Source organism: Elephantulus edwardii, unplaced genomic scaffold, assembly GCF_000299155.1.
Source record: "Elephantulus edwardii isolate Elephantulus edwardi_28Jun2011 unplaced genomic scaffold, EleEdw1.0 scaffold00176, whole genome shotgun sequence".
Taxonomy (NCBI): Eukaryota; Metazoa; Chordata; class Mammalia; order Macroscelidea; family Macroscelididae; genus Elephantulus; species Elephantulus edwardii.
The window spans coordinates 4,460,379-4,472,832 of record NW_006399926.1 but is presented as its reverse complement, the minus strand read 5'-3'; the positions used below and the strand labels follow the sequence as shown (position 1 = coordinate 4,472,832).

The following is a 12,454-nucleotide window of genomic DNA, read 5'->3' as shown; positions in this document are numbered from 1 at the left end:
TATCTCAGTCACAAAAGGACAAATACTGCATGGTGCCACTGTTGTAAAACAGGACTGACATCGGGGTTGGGGGGCAGACCGAGAAAGATGGGTTCAATAATGTATACTGCATTGAAAAAGATGAGGGAGAAAACTGTTTGAAAGGGATATATGATTCGGTATTTTTGTCATGACAGGAGTCTAGAGCGAAGCCTGCATAGTGGAGTGGACCTGGGGGAGGGATTGTAAAACAGTGAAAGAATTTGTCTTTTACTTTTCCAAGAGGGTAGTGTACTAGGGTGGAGGGTTGGGAGGGGAGAAAAGTACAACAATGAATGAATGGAAACCCAAAGTCTCTGTAAATTTTCATTGAAATTAATAATAAATTAAAAAAATGAATTAATTAAAAAAAGATATAAGTAGGGATTGGAAATAGAAGGATAGCATTTGGGGGAACTCTCATGCTTTTATATTGTTCTTATATGTTAGTCATGTCCTTACTCAAACATTTTAAATTAATATTCCTTAGGGAGGCCTGGTGGCACAGTGGTTAAATGCTTTGATGCTAACCAAATAGTTGCTGTTTTGAACTGTACTCTGTGGCAGAAAGATGTGGCAGCCCACCAAATATTTATATCTCTAGAAACCCTAATGGCAGTTCTCTTAGATATGTGTCTCTTAGATAGAATCAATTTTAAAGCAGTGTGTTTCTTACTTATTTACCTGTTCCCTAGATCAAGTTTAAACTCCTTAAGGGTAGAGAGGAGGGACAGCGCAGGAAGGGAAGGCCCTCTATGAGGTGGATTGATTCAGTGACTGGGGTACTCGGGATGGGTGTGTCAGAGGCAATGAGATTGGCACAGGATAGAGCACGGTTTAGGGCTGCTGTATATGGGGTCGCTATGAGTCGCAAACGAATCGACGGCATATAACAACAACAACAACATATAAAATGGACATCCAGTGGTAAAGATCTTTGTCTTCTTGACTTTGAGATGCAATCCATACCAAAAGTGCATTCTTTTATTTTTTGCAACAAGTGCTTTAAGTCCACCTCTGTGTAGGGTTCTTTTAAACCAATCACTTTTGAGATACAAAAAAAAACCAGATTAAACACTACAGTAAGCAAGAAGGAAAAGAGGAAAAATAGATCACACATGAAGATTTAAAAAAATAAAAATTGTCCCAGAGTGGATAGAGGGTACTTTTCCTTAGAGTCCATGCTCTGATTTTGGATTTCTGGCCTCCTAGATTATATATAGCATTCATAGTTGTTCATAGGGTTGTTAGGAATCATGATCAATTCAGTAGCACCTAACAAAAACAACAGATAATGTATGGAGAGCTCAAGTGGCCAAGAGGATAGGATTTGGGCTGCCAACTCAAAGTAGGGAAGTTTGAAAGCAACAAGCTGGTTCATGAGTGAAAGATGGGCAATCTTCTCATGTTTGATTGACAGTCTCAGACACCTAATGGAATGTTAGTTATAAGTCAGTTTCAACTCCATGACAATTCCCCTCTCTCAAACCATTTATGGAAGGCTAAAGACCTGTGAAGCGTCATGCCTACTGCAGTCACGCCCTTGAATAGCTCCTGCCTCCCTTGACTCTGGTTCTGGACAAATGACTTACTCTGTAAATTGGGTATCAGCAAGTGTGATACAAGCAGCAGCCTAAAGAACATTTGCACATGAAGGCTTGCTGCCCTCTTAGACCTCATCTAGTGTCTCTTGTTCTCTCTCTCTCTCTTTTTTTCTTTTCTCAATAATGCAGTTTTATTACTAGGCATAGAATTACATTGCATAGAATAAAATAAAATGTCACTTCCAGATTTTATCTGAAGATCCTTAGCCCTGGGGCATACAGTCATGGATATCTGAAATAAATGTGGATCTTACCCCTCACCATGCACCCCCAGTAGAAACTTTGATTGATGGCTATCTGATGAGAGACCGAGGCATGCTGATTTTAAAGCCAGTCTCACCAATCTTCTTTTTTTCATTTTTGTTATTTCCTTGTCTTATCACTTTCTCTTCCCCCTTTATTACTTTCTCAGAATTATTGTTGTTATTGTTGTTAGGTTCCATTAAGTTGAATAGGATTCATAACAAACCTATGAACAACAGCTCTGAACTCTATACTGTGCCATCTTCACCATCCCTGACACACTAGAGCCCATTGCTGAAGTCACCATATTAATTAATCTTGTTGGGGCTTCTTCCTCTCCTTGCTGATCCTCCATCTTTCCAAGCATGGTGTCTTTTCCCAAGGAATAGCCTGATCTAGCTACATGTCCAAATATGAAAGACAAAGCTTCGTTATCTTTGCCTCCCAGGAGCACTCTGGCTGCACCCTTTCCAGGACATATTCGTTCTTTTGGCAGTTCATGGGATAGTCAGTGCTCATCTGCAGCAACACAACTCAAAGGCATCAATTCTTCTTTTGTCATCCTTATTCATTGTCCAGCTCTCTGAAGTGTAGTAGGTGATCAAGACCATGGCCGGAATCAGGTGCACCTTGTCTTCAAACTGACATCATTGGCCTCCAGTATTTTGGAGAGGTCCCTGACAGTGGACTTGTCCAATGCAATAGTTCTTCCAATTTTCTGACTACTGGTACCAAGGGTGTTAACTGTTGATTCAAGTAATATGAAATCATTAACAGCTACAATTCTGTTTGCCTTGTGGTGAGGCTCTTTGGTTTTCTTTTTAAAAAAAAATTTTTTTTATTAACTTCGGTAAAAATTTACAGAGACTTTGGATTTCCATTCATTCACTGTTGCACTTTTCTCCCCTCCCAACCCTCCCACCCAGCACACTACCCTCTTGGAAAAGTAAAAGCCAAATTCTTTCATTGTTTTACAAACCCTCCCCCAGATCCACTCCACCATGTAGCCTTCACTCTAGACTCCTGTCATGACAAAAATGCCTAATCACATATCCCTTTCAAACAGTTTTCTCCCTCATCTGTTTCAATGCAGTATTACATTATTGAACCCATCTTTCTCAGTCTCCCCCCAACCCCGATATCAGTCCTGTTTTACAACAGTGGCACCTTGCAGTATTTGTCCTTTTGCGACTGAGATACTTCACTCAGCATAATGTCCTCCAGGGTCACCCATTTTGAATAATATTGTATGAGTTCCTTGTTTTTCAATGCAGTATAGTATTCCATTGTGTGAATATACCACAGCTTCTCTATCCATTCGTTTGTTGATGGGCACTTAGGTTGTTTCCATCTCTTTTCTCTTGTGAACAAAGCCACAATAAACATGGGTGTGAATATATATGCTTGGATGTCAGTTATGGTCTCTTTGGTGTATATTCCCAGCAGTGGAATTGCTGGGTCAAATGGTATCTCTATTTGCAACTTTTTGAGAAAGCGCCATACTGCATTCCAGAGTGGTTGCACAATTTTACACTCCCACCAAAAGTGAATAAGGGTTTCAGTTTCTCCACAACCTCTCCAGAATTTGTGGCTTGCTGTTCTGTTAAATTTTGCTATTCTGACTGGGGTGAGATGATATTTCATAGTTGTTTTAATTTGCATCTCTCTTGGAGCTAGGGATTTTGAACATTTCTTCATGTGCTTGTTGGCCATCTGAATGTCCTCTTCGATGAAGTGTCTGTTCATATCCTGTGCCCATTTTTCTATTGAATTATTTACCTTTATCTTGTTGTGGTGTGGTTTTCTTAATGTTGAGATGTTATCCGTACTGAAGGCTGTATTCCCCTGTTTACTGCTTCTGGAAACACGCTGAAGGGTCAGGTATGATTTTAAGGCACACAGCAGCAACAACAATAACAAACGCTCTCAAAGCACCTTATATTTGCCTTTAAGAATCCTTAACACAATTGTAACCTTTAAAGTCTGCTTTCTCCAGTCAGACTATAAGGGAGAGATTCTGTCTGTTTCATTCACTATTCTATCTCCTGTGCTTAGTAGAGGGCCTTACACATAGTAGATATTAAATTTTTCTAATAAATTAATGATATTTATGGAATTTTAGGCACTTAATAGACAATACAACGACAATAGACAATACACTTTAAAAAGAATTCAATTTTTTTATTCTTGTGAGAAATGTTGGATCCTAGGCAAAGATTATTCTGCATTGTTGTTTTTGGACCCAAAGATAAAAAACAATATATAATAAAATGAAAAAAGAAAACTTTCTCCTACAAGGGAATTCTTTGTGAAAATTAATTTAGTAGGTAAATGAAAAGATTTTAAAATTGTCACAATACCATGTAGCCGAGTCTGCCCACTGCCATCATCCTTTGCTACCATTTCCACTGACATATAATCTTCGAAATAGGCTAGTGTTTCATTAGAGGATTTCCACTCTAGAATCAATGAACTGAAATTATCAAACTTTCTCCTGTGTTGATCAAACACAGTCAGCTCTAGGACTGTGTCTCTTAGGCTTGACACTGGAATCTGCATTAAAAGAAAAGATTGGAAATCAGACAATGGTGATGGTTGAAGAACATGATGAGCATAATTAACATCATTGAGGAGCTGGTGTAAGCTGTAGGTTAGACTATAGCACATCATGATACCAACCAAAAGGTTAAGCATATCCTCCAGGTTGAATGCACCACTGGGTAGAGCGAGAAAGATGGGAGTCTATCAAGATGCACAGCTGCTAAGCCAATAGAGCGTATCCTCTTGGAGGGTCATTGTAGGATAAAACCAGCTTGACTGCAGTGATTATGAGGTTTTGTTGTTGTTTTCATTATCATGATGTAGATGCACATATATAAATAAGGGGGAGGAAGTTCACGGTATATGTTGTTGTTGAGTACTGTTGAGTTGGAACCAACTCATAGCTGACCCTCCATTGGGTTTTCAGAGGCAATAAATGGCATGGAAGGAGACTCCCTATCCTTCTCTCAGAGAGCAGCTGGTGGATTCAAACTGTGTACCTTTGGCTTGGCAGTGCAGTGCCTTACCACTGGGCCACAAGAGCTCCCTCACTGAAGAGTACATGTACAAAATGCTGACACAGCAAATGTTTGTTACATATATATTTACCACAACTGTTTGGAAAAAAGAAAAAGACTCAGGAAAAAAGAAAATCAAATAAAGAACAGAAGAAAATGTAAACAACTTATTTTTAAAATCAAAGGATGACCAAAACCTGCTTGGCATCACTATTGACTCCAGATCTGAGTTCAAAATGTATCATCTGTGTCAGAAAACAAAGAAGCACATCAGACTTGTAGGGTGATGCTGAGAGGACTGGGAACCAGCTTGAAAGGACTCTCAATGCCCGAGACAGGGTGGTTGGACAGCTTCAACGGATTGAAGTAGACTGAGTATGTGGAAACGTGATGATAGCACACACTCTGCCGCAGAGAAGAGGAAACAGGAATAAAGGAATAAAGGGGAGGAGGTTTATACTAGAAAGCCTGAAAGTATATTTAAATCCATCTTTCCCTTTGTCATGAACTTCAGAGTAAAGTGAGAGTAGCTTCACAATTATTGGTGTCAATGAATATTGCTTGCTTTCCTCTTATATGCTGGCCCAGGCCTCACCCACGGTAACCATCATTAGGTTTTTAGTTTCTGTTATTATTAGGAAGCTCTGAGGGGGGAGATGGGAGTGCCAAAAGAACAAACAGATATGTCTTAGAGAAGGTGCAGCTAGAGTGTTCCTTGGAGGTAAAGATGATAAAACTTCCTGTCACATACTTTGCTTATTATTATTGTTAGGTGCTGTTGAGTATGACTCATAGTGACTCTAAAAACAATGGATATGAGCCTTGCCCTATCCTGTGCCAACTTCACAATCTCTAACACACTCAAGCCCATTGTTGCAGTCACTGTGTCAATACACCTGGTTGAGAGTCTTCCTCTCCTTCACCTTTCCAAGCATGACATCCCTCTCCATCAAATTGCTTGTGACTCATTACGACCCTTGAACATCAACAGCCTTGAACACCTCAACATAAAGAAAACAAAAATCCTCACAACTGGACCAATATTCAACATGGCAAAGAGAGAAAATACAGAAGCTTTTAAAAAGTTGATCTTATTTCTATCCATGATCGGTGCTCATAGAAACACAAGTCAAAAAATCAAATAAATTATGTATTGCACTGAGGAAATCTGTGACAAAAGACTCCGTTACAGTTTTTAAAAGCAAAAATGTCATTTTGAAGACAAAAGTGTGCCTGACTCAAGGTACGTTGTTTTCAATTACCTTAAAAGTGAAAGCTGAACAATGAATTGTAGTTGTGGTTGTTAGTTGTCGTCGAGTCACATACAACTGATAGTGATCCTATGAACAAAAGATCTGAACCCTATTCTATCCTGCACCATCCTCACAATTCCTGACACACAAGAGTCCGTTGCAGCAGTCACTGTGTCAATCCACCTAGTTGAGAGTCTTCCTCTCCTACACAGACCCTCCTACCCTTCCCAGAATCATGTCCTTCTCCAAGTAATGGTAACTCCTAGCAACATGCCTGAAGTATGTAACACAAAGTCTCATCATTCTTGCTTCCAAAGAGCACTCTGGCTGCACCCTCTCCAAGACATATCTGTTCGCTCTCTTGGCCGTCCATGGGATGTTGGGTGCTCTTTTCCAATATCACAACTCTAAGGCATCAACTCTTTCTGTCATCCTTACTCATTGTCAAGCTCTCAGATTCATAGCAAGTGATAAGACTATGGTCTGAATCAGATGCACCTCAGTCCTCAAACTGACATCGTTAATTTGGAAGAGGTCCCTAACTGCAGATTTTCCCAGTGCACTATGTCTCCTAATTTCCTGACTGCTGGTACCAAGGGTGTTAATTGTGGATCCAAGCAAGATGAAGCTGTCGACAGTTTCAATTTCCTCTCCATCCATCATGAAGCTGCCTATCAGTCTAGTGGTACGAATCTTTGTCTTCTTGACATTGAGATGCAATTCATACTAAACGCTGAATTCCTTAATCTTCTGCAACAAATCCTTCTCACTTTCAGCAAGAAAAGTTGTGTCATCAGCATAATGCAGGGTTTTTAAAAAATTGACAATTTAATTTAATTTCAATCTGTATGCAGAACAGATCACCTGAGACGCTGGGCTGTACGAAGAGGAATGTGGCATCAGGATTGGTGGAAGAGTCATCAACAACCTGCGTTATGCAAATGACACAACGCTGCTTGCTGAACCTGAGGAGGACCTGAAGCGCTTGCTGCAGAAGATCAAGGACTGCAGCCTCCTATATGGATTGAAGCTCAACATCAAGAAAATAAAGATTCTCACCACTGGGCCAATTGGCAGCATCAGTATGGATGGTGAAGAGATTGAGATAGTTAACAGTTTTAGTTTGCTCAGCTCCACAATCAACACTCTTGGTAACAGCAGCCAGGAAATCAAGAGACGAATTGCATTGGGAAAGTCGGCTGTGAGGGACCTCTCAAGAGTACTGAAGAGCAACGACGTCAGGCTGGAAACTAAGGTGTGCCTGATCTGGGCTATAGTCTTTGCAATTACGTGCTATGCATCAGAGAGTTGGACAGTGAATAGGGCTGATAGAAAGAGAATTGATGTCTTTAGTTGTGGTGCTGGAGAAGAGTGTTGAATATACTATGGACTGCTAGGAGAACAATCAAGTTTGTCCTGGAGAAGGTGAAGCCAGAATGTTCCTTGGAGTCAAGGATTCTGAAGCTTCGTCTGACATACTTTGGGCATGTTACAAGGTGGGACTGGTCCTTGGAGAGGGACATCATGTTTGGCAGAGTGGAGGGGCGGCGAAGGAGAGGAAGACCTTCAATGAGATGGATCGATTCTGTGACTGGAACGGTAGGAATAAGTGGGTTTGAGATGGCTAGGTTGGCACAGGATAGAAGAGCATTTAGAGCTCTTGTACATAGGGTCGCTATGAGTAGCAAATGACTCGATGGCACTTAACAACAACAACAATGAAAATTTATAGAGAACTTGGATTTCCATTCATTCATTGTTGCACATTTTCCTCCTTGTCCCCTCTCAGTTCACTTTTCTCTTTGAGAAAAAAAAATCTTTCATTGTTGTACAATTCCCCACCCCAACCCTAGTCCACTTTACTATGCAGCTGTTATCACACAAATAATATCTAGTTATATATTCCTTTTAAGCAGTTCTTTCCTCATCTGTTTCCATGCAGTGTACATTATTTATCCCCTTTTCTTAGTTTCCCCCAACCCCAATGTCAGTCCTCTTTTACAACAGTGGCATTATACAGTTTTCATCCTTTTGTGACTGAGATATTTCGCTCAGCAAATGTCCTCCAGGGTCACCCATTTTGTATAATATTTCACGAGTTCCTTGTTTTTCATTGCTGCATAGTATTTCATTGTGTGACTATACCACATCTTCTCTATCCATTCCTTTATTGATGGGCACTTGAGTGGTTTCCATCCCTTTGCTACTGTGAACATGGGTATGCATATATCTGTTTTGAGTGGAAGTTATGGTTTTTTTAGGGTATATTCCCAGTAATGGAATTCCTGGGTCAAATGGTATTTCTATTTGCAACTTTTTTAGAAAGTGTCATACTGCCTTCCACAAGGTTGCACCATCTTACACTCCCCTCAACAATGAGTAAGGGTTCCAGTTTCTCCACAACCTTAACAGCAGTTTTTATTTGCTATAATGTAGGTTATTGGTGAGTCTCCCTCCAAGCCTAATACCACACTCCTTTTCATAGAGTCTAGCTTCTTGGATAATTTGCTCAACATACAGATAGAATAGGTAGCATACAACCCTGAGGCACTCCCTTCACAATTTTAAACCATGTAGTGTGCCCCTGCTCTGTTCACACAACAGCCTCCAGGTCCAGATATAGGTCTGCATGAGCGCAATTAAGTGCTCTGGGGTTCCCATTCTTCTCAATGTCAGCCACAACTTGTGATAAATTGTGGGATGATATTAACCATGATGAAAGCAAAACGTCATTGTAAAAATAGAGGTGAAAGAAAAAATAGTAATGATGTCAGAAGAGACTCTAAAGATTGCACTGGATCATCGAGAAGCCAAAGCAAAAGAAAAACATGTCAAAGTAAAAGATCTGAACAGATTTTAAAAGGTAGCTCTGGAAGACAAAGCAAAGTATTATAATGGAATGTGCAGATAGCTATAAAAAAAGGGAAGAATTCACTCTGAATTTGTCAAGCTGAGAGAACTAAAAAAGAAATTTAAGCTTCATGTCACAATATTGAAAGACACTATGGGCAATATATTGTATGGCCCAGAAAGCATCGAAAGAAGATGGAGGGAATACACAAAATTACTGTACCAGAAAGAATTGATTGACACTGAAAAATTTTAATAAGTATCATATGAACAGGAGCAATTGTAATGAAGGAGGAAGTAGAAGCTGCATCGAAGGCACTGGCAAAAAAAAGGCCCCAGGAATTGATGGGATACCAATTGACTTGTTTCAATTAACAGATGCAGCCCTGTATGCACTCCCTAGTCCTATGCCAGGAAATTTGGAGGACAGTTGTCTGGCTAACAGATGGGAAGAGGTCCATATGTGTTCCCATTTCCAACAATGGTGATCCAACTGAATGTGGAAACTATTGAATAATATCTTTATTATCACATGCAAGCAAAATACTGCTGAAGATCATTCAAAAACAGCTATAACAGTACATTGATCAGGAACTGCCAGAATTTCAAGCAGTATTTAGAAGAGGCTGTGGCACCAGGGATATCACTGCTGACGTCAGGTGGATCCTGGATGAAAGTAAGGAATACCAGAAGAATGTCTGTTTGTGCTTTACTGACTATGCAAAAGCATTTGACCGTGTGGATCACAGCAAGTTGTGGCTGACCTTGAGAACAATGAATAAGAAAGACCAAATAATTTATGTATTTTAATTACAGTGTTGGTGTAGAATACTGAATATACCATGAACTGCCAGAAGAACTAATTCTGGAAGAATCATAACCAGAATGCTCCTTAGAAGAGAGACTGTGAAGACTGCATCTCAGTTACTTTGAATATATTATCAGGAGGGGTTAATCCCTGGAGAAGAATATCATACTTGTTTAAAGTAGATAAAAAAAATGGAGAAAGACCCTCAAGGAGTTAGATTGACATGGTGACTGCAACAAAGAGCTCAAAGAGAGCAACAGTTATGAGGAAGGTGTAGGACCAGGCTGTGTTTTGTTCTGTTATACATAAGGTTGCTATAAGTAAAAAAACTTGAGAGCACATAATAATAATGACTAAGGATATTGTGCATTTTTCATGTGTTTGTCAGCCATTTAAATATCCTTTTTGGTAAAATGTCAAGCCCTTTGCCCATTTTTTAAATTAGGCTGCTTATAATTTTCTTTTGTTAAGTTGTAGAGTGTTTTATGTATTTTTAATATTAGACCTTTATTAGATATATAATCTCTCCTAGATTTTTCCCAATTTGTTGGCTGTCTTTTCACTTTGTTGATACAGATCTTTGATGTACAAAGTAGTTTATACTTATGATGTCTCATTGATTTATTTTGTTTTTTGTTGCTTAAGCAATAACAAATATTGACAAAACGAGGAGAAAAATGGAACATAATCTGCATTGTTGGTAGGCATAAAAATGTCTGGCTTCTCTGGAAAATAGCCTAGCAGTTTGTCAAAAGGTGAACCACAGTTACCATAAAGCACACTGCTACTTATCCTGACTCAGCAATCCTCTGTCAAGTTTCCAAGGCTGTAAATCTTTTTTAACTCTTTTTTTTACAGAATTTCTTTTTTTAAATTTACTTTAAAAATTTTATTAATTTTAATGAACGTTTACAGAGATTTTGGATTTCCATTCATTCATTGCATTTTTCTCCCTGTCGACCCCTCCCCCTATTTTTTTTTTAAACCACTGTAAATCTTTATGGGAAGAAATTGCTCATCATTCTCTTGAGTAGCTGCTGGTGGGGACACATGGGCTTTTGGGTATCAGTGCAACATGATGACCTATGACCTAGTAATTCCAGTCCTAGGTATATACTCAAGAGAACTGAAAACATATGTTTACATTAAAAAAAACCTACACAAGAATGTTCATGGCAGCATTTTTCATAATGGCCTAAATGTGAAAACAATCATATCCACCAGCTGATGAAAATGTCTCATAATATATAATGGATTATTGCTGTTGTTATGTGCCATTGAGTCACCTGCAACTCATAATGACCCTATATACATTAGCTCTGAAACCTGCCCTATCCTGAGCCAGTCTCATCATCGCTGACACTTAATCCCATTTCTCCAGGCACTGAGTCAGTACACTTCATCCGGGGTCTTCCTCTCCTGCACTGTACCTGCATCCTTCCAATGATGATGTCTTTCTCTGTTGGAGACTGCTAGTTCAACCTAGCTGAAGCATTTTGTAATTCTCTAAGGACATGTCTGGACATGTTGCCCCGCCCTGGGAAGGATAGGTTTTGGTTTACTGGGAATGCCCTGCTAAGTTTCTGTTTACCAGATAACTTTCAGCTTACTGGAAACGACATGTTATTCTCCCCCATTGCGTACTTCTCCCCCCATTGTGCTCCTATATATATACTGTGAGTGTTTTCAATAAAAGGAAGACTTGATTGGAGATTTGACTTGTCTTCCTGCTTTTGTGCCTCCTGTCCCCCACCCCATTCTCGTTCTTCCCCTCCTAGGGTCACCGTTGAAGATCCCCTCAGGCTGGGGCATAACTGGCGCCCAACGTGGGGCTCAAACCCACGACCCTGAGATTAAGAGTCTCATGCTCTACCGACTGAGCTAGCCGGGCATAATTGGTGCCTAACATGGGGCCCAGGAACAGGGAAGGACGATGAACGCTGCCCACTAGAAGTGACCGGGCCGGTCCATCCATTGAGTTGCCGTGAGTCTGGGACCACGAGTGAAGACTTGCACTGTTGCCAACTGCAGGATTATTCGTCCTGTGAGACAGGCATGGAGCTGCTGCCAGGGGATTACCCGCCCTGTGAGACAGGCATGAGAGGAGGTAAGGGCAGCGAATTATGGGACAGGGATAAAGTGAACATGAATTGTTTGTAAAGGGTATCAGGGATTCCCTCAAGGCACGAGGTATAAGGGTAACTAAAAAAAATTTAAAGAAATTTTTATTGTTTTTAAAAGATGTTTGCCCATGGTTTCCGCAAGAAGGAACTATTGATTCTAAGCAATGGCATAGGGTGGGGATTGTTTAAATGACTATTACCGTTGTTTTGGCCCTGTGAAAATTCCTGTCACTGCTTTTTCTTACTAGAATTTCATTAACAAAATATTAGTTGTTCTTGAACTTCTTCCTTCATCACCATAGGCTCTTGCTCGTAAGTTATTTCATTGAATTCTTTGGTATCTGCCAATTCCTTTTGATACAATGACTCAGTATATTCCTTCCATCTTCTTTTAATACTTCCTGGATCATTTAATATTCTGCCTAAAGCATCTTTGATTATAGCAACTCAAGGTTTGAATTTGTTCTTCAGTTCCTTGAGCTTAAGAAATGCTGAG

At 39.9% G+C, this 12,454-nt stretch overlaps 1 protein-coding gene and 1 non-coding gene across 3 annotated transcripts in view; both read right to left on the bottom strand.

Annotated features, from left to right (window-relative positions):
* Positions 1–12,454, bottom strand: part of NUP210L (nucleoporin 210kDa-like) — a 191,842-nt gene that overhangs the window by 78,400 nt on the left and 100,988 nt on the right. For both annotated transcript variants that reach the window (XM_006895862.1, XM_006895863.1), the window contains exon 17: positions 4,226–4,418. In XM_006895862.1, the coding sequence (XP_006895924.1) occupies positions 4,226–4,418 (193 nt within the window). The remainder of the gene's footprint in view (positions 1–4,225; positions 4,419–12,454) is intronic.
* TRNAK-CUU lies at positions 11,654–11,726 on the bottom strand. The gene has a single exon. It is a non-coding gene; the product is annotated as a tRNA-Lys (tRNA).